This window comes from Cebus imitator, unplaced genomic scaffold, assembly GCF_001604975.1.
Source record: "Cebus imitator isolate Cc_AM_T3 unplaced genomic scaffold, Cebus_imitator-1.0 Scaffold592, whole genome shotgun sequence".
NCBI lineage: Eukaryota > Metazoa > Chordata > Mammalia > Primates > Cebidae > Cebus > Cebus imitator.
Window position 1 is genome coordinate 312,020 of NW_016107907.1, and position 15,734 is coordinate 327,753.

Below are 15,734 nucleotides of genomic sequence, written 5' to 3' on the forward strand. Positions count from 1 at the left end.
GTACCAGGTTAATTTTTCCTGAAATAACTCTTATCTGTTGTTTTTCTCTTCTGCTCATTTATGCTTTGAAAACTCCCTAGTGCTTTTGAAAAACTGGCCTAGTTTTTTAGACCTTCCAGCTTGTTTTAATTTCCTTGCCACTGCCTCCCTTCGTATAGGCTGGATTCTATCCAAATGGAATTAATTTTGTGAGAACTTGCCTGTATTTTCTGTTTGCATCTCTATTTTTATTTCCTTTTGCCAGGAGTATGCTTTCCTCACACTATTAGTTCTTTAAAATCTTCCCTGAAGTTCTCTCAGGTTTCCTGACCTGGAGATACTCTTTCTCGCCCATCATCTGTACATTTGTCCACACTTTAAAAAAACATAGTGCTTTCTGCTTATCCTTCATTCTCTCTAGTGTAGTGCCTTGCAGAAATATGTGTTAAATTAATGAGTGGATAAATGCATTTCTGTATTAGGCCCTCAGACAGTCTCAACTCCTCCATCTGCCTTTCTCATTCCCTTGCTGTTTATAGAAGACCATCTCTTTCTCTTCCTTTTTGCAATTGGATTGGCTTTATCGGTGAATCTCTTTATCCCTAAGTGGCCTATTATCCTTTGTCTCCGTTGCTTTTCTTCTGCTGAGTTAGTATTAATTTCAATTTAAAGAGAAATTACACCATTTTGGTGAAGGATGTGTGTGGGAAATATAGAGGAAATGGAAGCTAGTGTTCAGAATGACATCTTGATTCATTTTGTGGGAACACAGGCTGCCCACATTTGCAAATATAGACTTGACTCCTGGGCTGGTGGCCAGTAGAGACTAGAAAGTAGAAGTTGTGATGACATGTTCAGTATCCAGGTGGAAGGCCAGGGGCCCACATCAGCTGCCTGCTGATCCTGGCAGCTGCTCTTATATTCCTTAGGCACAGCTGTCTGAGCTTCTGATCAGACAACTGGTTTGAGGTGATGGCAGGTAAGAGTAGGGGAAGAGATGTCTAATTACAGTATTGCCATATTTTGAAAGCATGTGAATCATCTGGGGTTCCCTACATAGTTTTGTACATCAGGTTGTGACAATGAATTAGGTTTGTTGGTGGATTATAAGGAGTTGACATACTTGGTTTCATAGAGGTGTATCATTTGTCCAGAGCTGGACTCAGTAAATGCCACATATTGAGCCCCAGTTTAGTACCTATTCCATTACGGCGTTTAGATTCTAATCTTTATATCACCTTTCAAAACTATATTTCTTTATATTTTTATGCATTTCACAAGCTGAATAGAACTGTAGGAATCCTTATTTTTCACATCATTGTGCCATTTGTAGAGATATTTAGTTGAAGTGGCCCAAAGAAGCAGCCTAGTGGTATCTGTGAGGATGAAAGTCTTGAAAAGAAACTTGAGACAGATGGTGTGCTTGACTAACTGCCCAGGAGAATGTGATGCCACAACCCAGGAGGGGCACCACGTTGCCTTTGCCATCGAAGTACTAAATTTCTGAGAGGACGAGGAGGCTACAGCTTAACTGCTCTCCAGTTACCAGTCTCTTCTTGGTTTCAGTGAATGACAGCAGAGCTGCTCAAAGTGGGAACTCTGAGCTGAGCAGTGGAGGTTTCCCTGGATCTGGAGAGAAGATTGACCTTGGAGCCAATAATGAGCCATCCTGACCACAGAATGAACCTCCGGCCCCTGGAGACACCCACAGGTAGTAAAAGGAAAGTGGAGTCTGCCTGAGTAACTGGAGAACTGAAATAAAAGTGGAATGGGTGTGAAGTGGAGGGTGTCTTTTAGGACTGAGGGCAACTATAATCCTTTTTTTTTTGAGATGGAGTCTCGCTCTGTAACCCAGGCTGGAGTGCAGTGGCACGCACTCATCTCACTGCAGCCTCCACCTCCTGGGTCTCAGTTCAAGCAGTTCTCCTACCTCAGCTTCCCAATCATCTGGGATTACAGGCACAAGCCACCATGCCTAGCTAATTTTTGTATTTTTTAGTAGAGATGGGGTTTCACCATGTTGGCCAGTCTGGTCTTAAACTTTTGACCTCGTGATCCACCCGCTTCAGCCTCCCAAAGTGCTGCGATTACAAGTGTGAGCCACCGCACCCGGCTAAGGTCAACTATAATTATTTTAGTGACTTGTTAAGTATTCTCCTGTGTGATTTATTCTAGAATTAGATGTGTTTCTTGCTGTCTTAACTTATTGTTATATTAAGTACAGCTGTTTAATTTCCTCTAGAAAAGTGGCAATCTTTTAGTAATTACTACCTTTAAAAAGTTTGTGCCTATGAAAAGCAAAGGATACTGAACTCATTATTCAGATTATGTTCCATGCATGTTGTTTTGCTGATTTAAAACTCAAGTCTCATCTGTGTACATTTTATTCATGTTTTCTTAACCACGCTTTCCTTTTTGTGATTGTTCAAAATTACCATCAGGTGTTTTGGTCTCTTGTTGGTGTCTTTAAATAATAATTTAAAAAAGGTATAATAGCTCCAGTTTTAAAAGTACACAGATGTTTGAGGAAAGAGTTGATTGCTGCCTCATGTTTCTAGGTGTGTCTGCTGTGGCTGGCCCACATGACATTGGTGCTTCGCCAGGTGACAAAAAGTCAAAGAGCAAGTCCACGCGAGGGAAGAAAAAGAGCATGTTTGAAACTTACATGTCCAAGGAGGATGTTTCGGAAGGCTTGAAGAGAGGGACACTCATCCAGGTGCTTAAAATCTACTGGAAGGCTATTCCCTGAATATGTGAAATCCAAAACAATCTATTAAACTATTTCCTATTCTGTGCTATATGCTTTCAGAGAGATGATGATGTGATAGGTGCAGTGCTGTTATGATGGCATAACAGAGATGATGAGGTAACAGGTACTTCTTGGAACTACAGTACATTTAGAGGTAATAAGCACCACAAGACAGGAACAGGCAGAGTGCTCTGAGATTTGAGAGGAGGGAGCCACTATCTCCCATTAGATGCTTTATTGGAAGTGACATGTTTGAGGCATGCCATGGATTGGTGCAATTTGAATAAGTGAAGATAAGAGAGAGCTTTAGAAATGGAGGAACCAGTGTGAGCTACTACAATAGAATTGAGAAATTGGGTTTGGATATATGAAACATTGAATAGTTTGGTTTTTCTGGAGCATGTGGATGCTGAATGACGAAAAATGGATGAGGTTGGAAAGGAAGCAGCAAACAACAATAGACAATATTTGTTGAATGCTTCATAGTTTATAAACTATGTTTACAAGCTAGTTCAGTGGTTTGGCTGAACAAATGTTTATTGAGTGTCCATTGTCAGCCAGGAACAGTTACGGTTAGGAGCATGCAGCATGGGTGCCTTTGAGATGGAGGTAGACAAGACAGTCTTTCTGTACTTCACCTTGCAGCCAGTGGTGGGAGGCAGTCGTGTGAACAGATGATTTGGGGATCAAATGGCAAGTGCTCAGATAAAAGGGTGGCCAGGGTGTGTGGCAAAATATTGGGGAGAAACTAGGAAACTGTAGAATGAGGTTCTGGAGAGGCTTCCTGTAGTGGGTGACCCTCATGGTAGGTATTGAAGGATGACTAGTTTGGGCCTGTCAGGTGTGTGATATGTGTGTGGGAGGTATGGAGAGGCAGCGGTGCTCATGAAAAGGTGAACTTGTGAAACAACATGGAGTATGGCAGTTTAGGCCTTCTTGGGTATAAACCATCAGACAGGTAGTAGGCTGGAGAGGGAGACAGGGCCACATATTCTGTGAATTAAGTCTATTTCATAATATTTTCATTAGTATAGAAATATTGCCATGTGACACCTGGCTCACTTGAAAATGCTGTGTTCCATTTTCTCTTATTCTGAGAGTCCAGCTTCTGTATTTGTGTTTTTTTGCTGAAGATCCAACCAATTTACAGCTACTGTCATTTTCTCTTTTTGTCTCTCTCTCTCTATATCTTTATGTATCTTTACCTTTCTGTATTTACCTGTGGTTGAGTGCACATGTGATCAATGTAGACTTTTGACCAGAAAACTGTTTTTAACAAATGAGTTGATTTTTCTGATTCTTGGAGTACTATTGGTAGCTTTATTTATTTATTTATTGAGAAAGTCTTGCTCTGTTGCCCGCGCTGGAGTGCAGTGGCACAATCATGGCTCATTGCAATCTCTGCCTCCTGGGTTCAAGTGATTCTCATGCCTCAGCCTCCAAGTAGCTAGGATTACAGGAGGTAAAAATTAGCCGTGCCGTCATGCCCAGCTAATTTTTGTATTTTTAGTAGAGACGGGTTTCACCATGTTGTCCAGGCTCGTCTTGAACTCCTGATCTCAAGTGATCCTCCCGCCTCAGCCTCCCAAAGTGCTGAGATTACAGGCCTGAGCCACCATACCCAGCCCTATTGGTGTTTTTTTTTTTTTTTTTTAAAAAAAATACTTTCCCTGGATTTATTTGATAAGCCTTCTTTTAGGAGAGATGAAGCTGCATTTGGACAATAGTTCATTCATTAATCCATTCATTTTCTCTTCATCGTTCAGCCGATATACCAAACACCATTTTATCTGTAAGTCTCTTGGCCCTCCTCTTGTTTCATATAGGAAGACCCATCGTGCCTTCTCATTCTCATCCTCTTGCATTCTCCTCCAGGAACACTCTCCTCTATTCACCCTGAGCTTCCAGGCTTTTCCTCTAAAACCTGTGCTCCTTGATGTCTGTAACTTTGTACATGTTGTTCCTGGTACTTGGAATGCTTTCTCCCGCTGTCTTGATGTAATCACACTTACCTTTTAAGTCCCTGCCTAAATGTTACCCACTTTGAGAAGCCTCATTTGAATTCTCCAAGTAGAATTAAAATTCTACTTTTAATTTTACTGCTTTCCTGTAGTTGACTTTTTTGTTTTTCCTTTATTCTAAACTTACTACCATTTCTTGGCTTTTATGTTTCCCCCAGATAGACTGTTCGTGTCCTTGATAGCAAGGTCATGTCTTATTCCAGAAGTTAGCTTGGTGCCTGGCATTTGACTGATGCTTAATATGTTTATATTAAATAAATATTTACTTACTGACTGAATAGAAGATCCAGATACTTACTGTCTTTTGAAGAAGAGCTGGGGGAACCTCAGTCGTTAGAACTTGAAAGAAAAATAGCCTAGAATTTTGGCTGTAGAATTATACCTATATAGTGATAAGGAGAGGACAGTGTTTTCTGCAATGGTATTAGCTTCAGCTCCCTTTTAATTTTTGCTTTTGAAGCAACTAGTTGCTGATACTCAAACAAAACAAAACAAAAATCTGATCAATATAACAACTCTAATTCCCAGGAGTTTGTAAGTGATTCCTCCTGGCCTGTGACATCATGAGACTCTGCAGCCAGGGCCTCCCCTCCAACATATGAGAACAGTTGTTCTTTGCAGATGGGGAAAGGAATGGGTTCCAGATATGAGGTCACTGTGTGAAATATACAACACTGTAAATAAGATTTTCATAGGCAGAGAAACAGAGTCCATCTGCTGCTTGATATAAACTTTATGTGTGCTGGCCTTACTGGGTAAGGTAAAAGGCCAGACAAAGGATGTTTTAATGCTGATGGAGAAAATTAAGTATATTAGAAATACTTAGAAACTTTTGTTAACTTTTGTATTCAAACTCATCTCTTTTGACCTCTTTTTTTTCTCCCCATCCAGAGAAGAAATCTTTTATTGAGAGATAGTAGGGGGATTAAAAAAAAAATAGGGGTAGAATATTTTTATTTTATTTTCAATACCTTCACTAATACTTTGACATTTCATTAGTATTTTTTCCTGTGTGGGAAGAGGAGACCACAGTCCTCTTTCCAGTGTTTGAAACTGACGATAACAATAACACATGATCATGTATGTGTAGTTTTGAAGTTTAAAAAAATAATAAATTCTCACATCAAAAAATGTATTTTATTTCTCTCTTCATAGGTAGAATACTGAGAGGTTGTTTGAGATGCTGGGAGAGATGAGAGTAGGGGATAGACAAGCCTGGAAGGGGCTCCATTTTGGGGTGATGATCAAGTTGACATGGGTATGAAGATGGTAGAATTGGCTGTTTCAGATCCCAAACGATGCTTTGGCTAAAGAAAGTTCAGGCTAAGTCCCCAGAGCTGCCTGATGCATGATGTCAGAGTTTCTCCTAGAATAGAATATTGGTGTGAAGTTGTTATTGGCACTCTGAAAAAAATCCTAGTACAGGAAGATGGAGGACAGGATGAGCTAGTTTCTAGGATCTCCACCATTTGTTAAGAGTGAAATCAGGCAGTGTGTGGTGGCTCACACCTGTAATCCCAGCACTTTGGAAGGCCGAGGTGGGAGGATTGCTTGAGGCCCAAGTTTAAGACCAGCCTGGGGAATATAGTGAGACTTATCTCTACAAAATAAAAGTCAGTTAGGCATGGTGGTGTGCACCTGTAGTCCTAGCTACTGGGGAGGCTGAGGCAGGAGGATCGTTTGAGCCCTGGAGTTGGAGGCTGTGGTAAGCCATGATCATGCCTCATCCCTAGCCTGGGCAACAGAGTGAGACCCTGTCTCAAAAAAAAAAAAAAAAAAAAAAAAGTAAAATCAGCTTGGGGATGAATGAGAGATGAAGGGAATAGATGTGATGTTGTAGCGGAATGCCCAGTCACTTAGATGGGAGAGATGATAATCATAACATTAATACTGGGGGCGATGAGAGAACTTTAGCTCTGCAGGCATTAATTAATTAGTGCAACAAATGTTTCTTGACATCTTACTCAGTGCCAAGTGTATGACAGTGAGCAAGATAGGCAAGTCACTGGGAAGGTAGGCAAAAATAGCTAAAGAAGAAGACAAGAAATTATAAACTGTGATCATTGCTAATAAGGAAATGAGAAAGGCGAGAGAGAATAATTAGAGAGAGCCTCTTTAGTACTGTGGTTAGGGAAAGCCTTTGTGACGAGGTGATCTCTCTGTGAGGTATCTGAGATGAGAATGAAGCAGCCATTTGAAGAATTAGGAGAACAACATAGGCGGAGAGCTCAATTAGTAGAACAGCAGCAAGCCGAAGAAGGCTTGGTGTTTTGAGAAATGAGAAATAATCTGTTGCATGCTTTGAACATATCTCTTTGGGAATTGTGAGATGAATAGACTAGAGTGGAAGCTGAGAGGCCACTCAGGAAGCTATCAAAGTAAACCAGGTCAGAAAACATGGAGATGGGAACAAGAAGGTAGCAGTGAAGATGGAGAGAAGTGGTTGGATGGATGTGGGGCTAGAACTGATGTGACACGATTAGATATGGAAGGTGAGGAAGAGGGAGGCATCACTGATGCCTGCTGAGTTTTCAAGTTGAACAGCTGGCTGGATGATGTTGCTATTAACCAAGACAGAGAAGAGCAAGGGTTGGAATGTGGTGCTGAGTTTTTGGGTGAGAGGGACAGCTGGCATGCATGAGTGAAGAGGCCCTGGTGCTGGCTGTGGCAAACAGAGAGAGAGACTGTTCACAGTGGTTGAGAGCATGGACTCTGGAGCCAGACTGTCTGGCCTTGAAAGTGATGTGAAAACAGGCAATTTTCTTAACCTTTCAGTGCCTCAGTTTCCTCATTTGTAAAAACAAGAATAATGGTATCTACCTCATAGGATTGTTGTGAGGGTTAAATTAGCTGATAGACATAAAGCTCTTCAAAGAGTGTGTGGCATGTCGTATACCTGCGTAAGTGGCACTTGAGTTTTGTTTTTATTACTATAAAAGGAGCATCTGTTATTCAGGTTAGGTGGTTGCTGCCATTTGGAGAACCCAGTCCAAAGCTGTTAGATCTTATGATTTTTCATGAAAATCTGGAAATATGTATTTTATATCTGTGAAATTCCCCAGTTTTAAGGACTCTCAAGCCAAATACAGTGTGTTTGCGATTGCCAGTTAGACTGATTTAGCCCCGTTGTGTGGTGTTTTTCTATGGTACTGTTCAGCTGCTTGGGTATAGGAAGGGAGAAAGAAGACAGTTGAGGTTAGTTGAGAGGGGGTCTTTGCTAGTTGAATATCAGAGTAAACGGTTCGTTCAGGATTTACAAGGTTAAGAGATAAATGACAGGCCATGGCAGTCAGGTGGCCAGAGAAGGGAATAAACAGAGTAGGGGGACAATGAATGAAAAATGTGGTCATGGCTTTGGGTTGGAGATCTTAGTGAAATTGAATAATTTGAAGTGGGGTTTCTACCATAGGTAGACAAAGATTGACATTGGAAAGTGTGATATTTGAATTTTTCTTTCTTTTTTTTTTTTGAGGTAGCATCATTATAGTGCTGATGGGATCCAGGCTGTGAACATGGGAGCGAGTAGGTGGAGCGGGGGAGCAAATGGTAGTTAGAGTGACAGGCTAGGGTTGCTTGGTCCTCAGTCTGGTTGTGAAGTCCTGAATATATATGGGAGTGAGGATAGAGAGAAAGGCAGTGAGCTGCCAGTCAAAATGTTAGTGAATTAGAGCTTTGACCCACCTGAAAGTGTGAAGAAGACAGCACCAAGGAGGTGCTAATGACATGAATTTCAAAGGGTCTGGGATTTTTGAAAAAGAATGGAGGAAAAAATACTTTTAAAGCCATGATGAGGAAGCAAAGAGACCTTCCACCCCTGGTCCCTGAGATACATGGGGTATGAGAGATAAAATAGGCCCCCTTTGAGAGCACTCAAGGAAAGCAATAACATCAGGGAACAGCCAGGTTTCAATTGAGGTGAAGAATCAGGAGCATCCAGAGAAGAGATGGAGGATATGGGATCCTCACTGATCAAGTTCCAGGCCTAGGGAAGTGCTTTAGGAAGAAGATGGGAGATAGGCGATTGGGTCAGGTTCGGGGATGGCTATAGAAATGAAAGTCGTGGACTTTTGTAGGTGACTAAGACAAGCCATCTGTGGGAATTATCCTTTAGTTATAAAAGATCCTTTTTTTTTTTTTTTGACAGACCTTACTGCCAGCTGCTTGTGTCAGGCTGTAGGAACAACTCTGGTCTGCTGCGGAGCTCTGTGGGTTCTTTCTTAGTGTGATCTGGATTCTCTCAAGGGCTCTGTTTCTGAGGTTCAGTTCTTCAGAGTTATGCTCCAGTCAAATTCACAAATGCTGTTGTGGACCAAGGTTTCTATTCTTCCTTGTGGTGCTTTTGCATATATTAGGAAGTTTGGGATAGGGAATCAAGGGTAAAATCTTCAAGGTCTTTTTAATATCTTTTCTTTTAAATAGAGCCTGGATGCAGCCCTGAGCAACCTGTCTCTTTTCCCTGGGCCCAGCCTGGTCTGACTGCCCTGCAATTAAAGGCATTTTCAAAGCTAGAGGCATTGTCCTCTCTCTACTTCTTCATATGCTGAGCTACAAGGGATGATAGAAGAACAGGAGTTGGAAAAAAAACTTAGACAAGAGAAAAGCATCTGGAATCAGAAAATGAAATTTTTAAACATTTAATTTCAATGAATTGACTTTCATTTCTTTGGCGTCCCCTCACCAGACTGTAAGCTCTGTGAAGGTAGAGACTATTTGTTGTTGATCTCCATTGTGCCCCCATCACTTTACCGGGTGCCTGCCATGCGATTCGTTAGGAAATATTTGTTGAGTGAGTGGATGAATATTTAGAATAAATGTAAGTTTTTCCCTTCCTTCCCTCAACAAGAAACAGCTGTTCTACAAGTAGATTTACTGTGACACTCCTAACAAGGGACTGGCCTTGGAGAGCTTTGTCAACCTTATCTCCTGGTCCCTCCCTCTTCTTTTTTTTTTTTTTTTTTTTTTTTTTGAGACAGAGTTTCGCTCTTGTTACCCAGGCTGGAGTGCAATGGCGCGATCTCGGCTCACCGCAACCTCCGCCTCCTGGGTTCAGGCAATTCTCCTGCCTCAGCCTCCTGAGTAGCTGGGATTACAGGCACGCACCACCATGCCCAGCTAATTTTTTGTATTTTTAGTAGAGACGGGGTTTCACCATGTTGACCAGGATGGTCTCGATCTCTTGACCTTGTGATCCACCCGCCTCGGCCTCCCAAAGTGCTGGGATTACAGGCTTGAACCACCGCGCCCAGCCGATCCCTCCCTCTTCTATGCTAGGCAGAGTTACTGCACAGTGGAGAAGAGTTAATGAGTGCCCTCTTAACCACTTTTGCTAACACAGTGTCCTCTACTCTACTCCTCATCTGATTGATTTGCAAAGTTTGCTCTTCTGTAAAGGATTAGATCAGACACCATCTCTGAAGCCTCTTCTGGTGCCCCCGCTATGAAAGTAAGCTGTACCTCTGCTTTATGTTTTCCTTTAAAATAGAGGCTGAGCTTAGTTAATCATTATCTTCCCCATCAGTGTGTCTCGAGGTCTTGAATATAGTCGGTACTCAACAATTAATTATTGAATTAAGGACTGAATGATCATTTGTAGTAGTCTATTTGAATGTTCATGATATTATAAACTGTGGCATGGACATTTGTAGTTTAAATTTGGTACAGCACAGAAAGAAATTATTTTCTGCTTTATGCCCTTGCCTGTTTTGTTAATTATGTATCTTTAAATCTTTAAATGTTTTTGGGGGGAATGCTATTTAAAATTCTTTCTCAAGATATCCTTTGAGTCTGGCTGTTAGAAAAATAACTGCTTCCATCCATGTGTTCCAGTGGCCTGAGACTACAGCTGGAACCTGGGGAGCGTTACAGCTTCCTGCAAGAGCCTGAAATACTGAACTGCTATTGAAGAGGCCCCCACCTGCACCCCTGTGTGTAAATAGAAGCAGACCCTGATTTGGTGCTGGAATAACATGAAGTTGAAGGCAGACTGGGTGGCCTGGCTGTTGGAGCCAGGATTCCAGTTTGCATTAAGAGCTGGTTATGGACCATTTTGAATTATTGACTCATTCAGCTCTGCAGAGGGGCCAGGGTAAAAAATAATGCATCCAGTTTCTTGAGGCTCAGTATCCAGGTTGGAAATCAACCTGTATCCCAATTTGAAAATTGTCACAGAAACAAGTAATTGTGGAAAGGTCTTGGAACTGGGAGAATAAAAAAGACCTTTGTATAGTGAGGCATGATCCCCAGGTAGCCTTACTTGTAAAGTCAAGGTTTAAATTTGAAGACTAGCATATAGGGGCACCTAAAATCCTAACAGTTGTCACTTTCCCACTCCATGCCAAGCTCTGTTGTTTCTCACTTTTGCCTGTTCACAACAAGGTGCCAGTCTAAGCTTTCTCTTTTTGATGGAACCCTCTATTTCAGATATCAACAGAAATTGTGTTTCCTGCATTTAATGAATAGTTCTTATACATCTAACTTGTTTTCTGAATTGAACTGTTTAATTTTAAAACTTTTTATTGGAGAATAACATACATATGGAAAAATCATAAATATCTAGCTAGATTTTCACAAACTTCATTTTTTGTTTTAAAGGGTATATTGAGAATTAATCCAAAGAAGTTTCATGAAGCCTTCATTCCTTCCCCGGTAAGTTCAATAACTTTATAATAAACTTAATGTCACATTTAATTTTTTTAGATGTGCTCTGAAACTGAAATCATATATTCTAACTAAAAAGCAGAGTAGTAAAACAAAATTGAGGATGGGCAAGGATTTGTTTCAGGTTTAAATAAACAGAATTTTCTTTTGGTTAACAACCCCTTCTGCCAGTCTTATAATTGCATGCCAAATGAAAGGGATGGCATTTGTTACAAGGCTGCAGAGAGCAGCTGGACCCAGGCAGACTACCCACCAGTTTGTGTAATTGGACGCCCTTGGTTTGTGGCTGAAAAGGGTTTATGATTCTTTCCACTGATTTAAGTTAATCTTTCCTAAACAAATATGCTATCTACTTTGGATCTACTGCATGAGCTAATCTGAACATTTGTCCAAAAATAACGTGTAATGCTTTTTATTTTGGGGGTCAGAATTTCTCACTTCACTTTCATGCAGGTGATAGAACTTTGTACAAGGCTCTTCCCTGTTGGGTCTTTAGACTCTTTCTTACATATGTGACTCGTTTTAAGAGACTCTTTCCACTTAAATCAAGTTCACACTGACATATAGTTAGCAGTTCTCTAGAGAAGGTTTGACTGAGCCAAGCTGGGAAAGCAATATTCTTAAATTCCTGACCTAACTTTTCCAGGATACCATAAATAGAATAGCTATAGAATCGTAGATTTTTCACAATAAAAGAGACCAAACTTATGCTTATAGATGAGAAAATGGAATACATATATTTCAGTTAACATTTTATTATGTTAAATGACAGTAGTTCAGTGAGAATATAAGTTCAGTCATGTACTTTATAAATGTTATTATTACAGACTGAGCATCCCTTATTTGAAGCGCTTGGGACCAGAAGTATTTTGGATTTAGATTTTTTTTTTTTTGATTTTGGAATATTTACATTATATACTTGGACTGAAATCCAAAATGCTCCAGTGAGCATTTCCTTTGAATGTCATGTCAGTGACCAAAAAGTTTTATATTTTGGAACATTTCAGATTTTATATGCTCAACTGGTATTATTGTTATTGTTACCATAACCTTATGACCTATTCTCAAGCAATTCCCCTGCCTTCTGAAATCCAGGGACTCACATTGCATCCAAGTTCAAGTCTTGCCCATTGAATTAGATAAAAGGTATCACTGACTTTGCATTACTCTCTCTCTCAGTCATATTCTGTTCCTTTGAGAGAAGATGGCGTATGTCTTGCCTCTGGAACTTGAGTTGTAAAATTGGACTATAGAATTGAGGGTCTGCTTTGAGGTGGTAACTTGGCTGCAAGAGCAGTTCTCTCATACACTGGAAGTGCAGTTTACATAGGTATTAGATTCCAGAGTTTGCTCGTAAGGTTAAATTTACATCCAGGAATCATAAAAACTACCCAAGAAAACCTCTTTAGGAAGGTGCTGTGTTGGAGACAGATACACCATCTCTCATAAGTCCTGCATAACCAATTTTTTTTTCCCGTTAGAAAGTATGACTTTCTTCAAGAATATACTAGTTGAAGGAACTTGATTGTATTAGGAGACCTCATGTATGAAAGACACAGATTTTTAAGCATTGAAATATTCAGTGTAGTAAGTTCATCCTGAAAGGAAGCTGGGAACTGGGTAGATTCAGACCTCTTGTCTCTTGTGCGTGCTGAAGTTTACTCTTATTGATGGGAATGATAAGGAGAACTATAGCATTTTGAAAATTTTGTTGCTTCCTCTCTTCCCTGATTACATGACAGTCAATTTCCTTAAGTTAAATCCCTATTGAGTTGGCTCCTAGCAAGTGTGGGACCTAGGACAGAGGTAGAAAAGAAAGCATATATACCTTAAATCAAATACTGAAAAGTTAGACAACAAACTAATCATCAAATAAAATATATTATTCCATATATTCCATGTAGGAATAGACACAGTCTGTTCCTTGCCAAATACGCCTCCATATACCTGGGTTCAAATGTAGAATTCTCAGATTTCTTGCCACTCCATGCTGAAACATGGCTCCACCTCTGGGTTGCCCCTCTTCCCTTCTCAATGATAGCTTCCTGTCCCCTTGTGACTCCCCTGCATTCACTGAGGGCCCTTTCATGTGCAAATGTGGACATTCCTGTCCCACATTTCTAAGCTATGTCCATACCCATTAGAAATATCTGCTCTTTGGCCAGCCTCCACGTTCAGGGGGTGCCACTGGTGGTGGGAAAGTGCCTGTGTATATCCTGGAGGTGGGCTTGGGGCCGGTTATTTTAGGGAAGCACATCCATTTGGCCTGTAAACTCCTTGTCTGATGGGGTGGAGTGTGGCTGGAGCAGGGCAGAACAGAGGTCCTATGGATCCTGCAAGCTAAATTCATGTGATTTACATCTGCAAATGATATATCTCCGTGGCCTAATCTGGCTCGTTAAAGAAAGCTAAGAAGCAAAAGCAAAATTTGGTGATGTTTTAAAAGCTCATAGTTGTTCTCCTACTTAAAATTGTATTCTTGGTGTGTCTTATTTAGGGATTTTTAGACAGTTGTGATATTAGGATTGGCTTATTTCTGTGCCTCTTTTATTCTTTTATTTGGCTCCTGTTGGAGTAGTAATATTGTCTCAGAGAGAGAAAAACAATTCACCTCTAGGTAATTTTTTTTTTTTGAGACGGAGTCTTACTCTGTCACCAGGCTGTAGTGCAGTGGCGCAATCTCGGCTCACTGCAACTTCTTCCTCCTGGATTCAAGCAATTCTCCTGCCTCAGCCTCCTGAGTAGCTGGGACTATACACGTGTGTCACCATGCCCAGCTAATTTTTGTATTTTTAGTAGAGATGGGAGTTTCACCATGTTGTCCAGGATGGTCTTGATCTCTTGACCTTGTGATTTGCCTGCCTCAGCCTCCTAAAGTGCTGGGATTGATAACAGGTGTGAGCCACCGAGCCCTGCCCCACTTCTAGGTAATTAAGAATAGATCATAAAAACAATAGTCAGGGCCCAATTGCAAGTGATTGTAGACACTCTGGTTTTGGACATGGGACTAGTTCTACATTCTTGGCTTCGGTTTTCAGAAGCATTTTCAGGGCAATAATAGGGGCAACAGATTACTCATATATAAAGCCCACAACCACCTGTGGTCTGGATTTCTGAGCATACATAGCTCATGTCCGTGTCAAACGTGAACTTCTATGAACTGCAAACTTGACTCAGGTTCATTATAACTTCTACTGATAGAAAGTTGATTTTCAGGTTGGGCGTGGTGGCTCACGCCTGTAATCCCAGCACTTTGGGAGGCCAAGGTGGGTGGATCACCTGAGGTCAGGAGTTTGAAACCACCCTGACCAACAAGGTGAAACCCCATCTCTAAAAAAAAAAAAGAAAGTTGATTTTCATTTTATGACAAATATAAAATATATGGGATGAAAAATGCCCACAGATAGGCTAGGAAGGAGAATGTCAGAACTAGGGCCTAAATGTTATCTGCTTAAGCTGGGAGAATGAAGGCAGGAATAAACATTAAAGAAGATGTGGCTTTTGCTTTGACAAAGGACGTACAGTGGTTTCCTTATTTGTAAAATGGGATGGACGAAATATTCTCCAGTGTTCCTCACATTCTAAAGTTTTCAGAGAGACAAAAATAGAGATTTGATTAAAGTATTTAGGTTTGCTCTTACTGACTCTAAAAATGGTTGTGAATTTACACAATGTCATTTGCTATGCTGAAGTTATCTCCCTAGGTCCACAGGTGAAGAACAGTGAATTAGTCATTAGGTATAAAATGATACTTTGTTTTGGGGGAACTTGACTTAGGTTCATTATAATTTCTACTGACAGAAAGTTGCTTTTCATTTCATGACACAACTGAAGTATATGGGATGGGTAACTTACGTGTACTTGCTAGTTTTTGAGGTTCTCAATAAAAATGAAATGCAGACTGTAAGTAAAATCATGTGACTTTTAAGCAAACCAAGATAAAATGATAGTATTGACATGCCTTTTTATCCTATTTGGGGATAGGATAAAGAGGAGAAAATGGATCAGATTGAAAAACCTGTCATTTTAAAAAAGGACAGTTTCTATTCTGAATTATGTAGGTCTAAGAAGCTCTTTAACTTTTAAATGCATCTTGTCATAGGAGGCATCCTTTGTACGGCGGTAGAGTTTATTTCTGGTCCATCAATGAGGGATGCTGTGACCATCATGGCATACTTGTGTTGTTCTCCTTCCCCCAATCCCCTAAGTCTTTAGTTTGCTTAATGCACACCCAGCCCCCAGTTCCTTTATTTTTCTTCCAGGGATGTTCATGTTCGTCCTCTCCTCTCCTCTCCTCTCCTCTCCTCTCCTCTCCTCTCCTCTCCTCT

General features: G+C 40.7%; 1 protein-coding gene across 1 annotated transcript in view; it reads left to right on the forward strand.

The window, feature by feature from the left end:
- DIS3L2 (DIS3 like 3'-5' exoribonuclease 2) overlaps positions 1-15,734 on the forward strand; it is a 386,191-nt gene that overhangs the window by 51,840 nt on the left and 318,617 nt on the right. The window contains exons 2-4 of the mRNA XM_017516523.2: positions 1,546-1,690; positions 2,538-2,695; positions 11,341-11,394. Of these exons, the coding sequence (XP_017372012.2) occupies positions 1,639-1,690; positions 2,538-2,695; positions 11,341-11,394 (264 nt within the window). The 5' untranslated portion in view covers positions 1,546-1,638. The remainder of the gene's footprint in view (positions 1-1,545; positions 1,691-2,537; positions 2,696-11,340; positions 11,395-15,734) is intronic.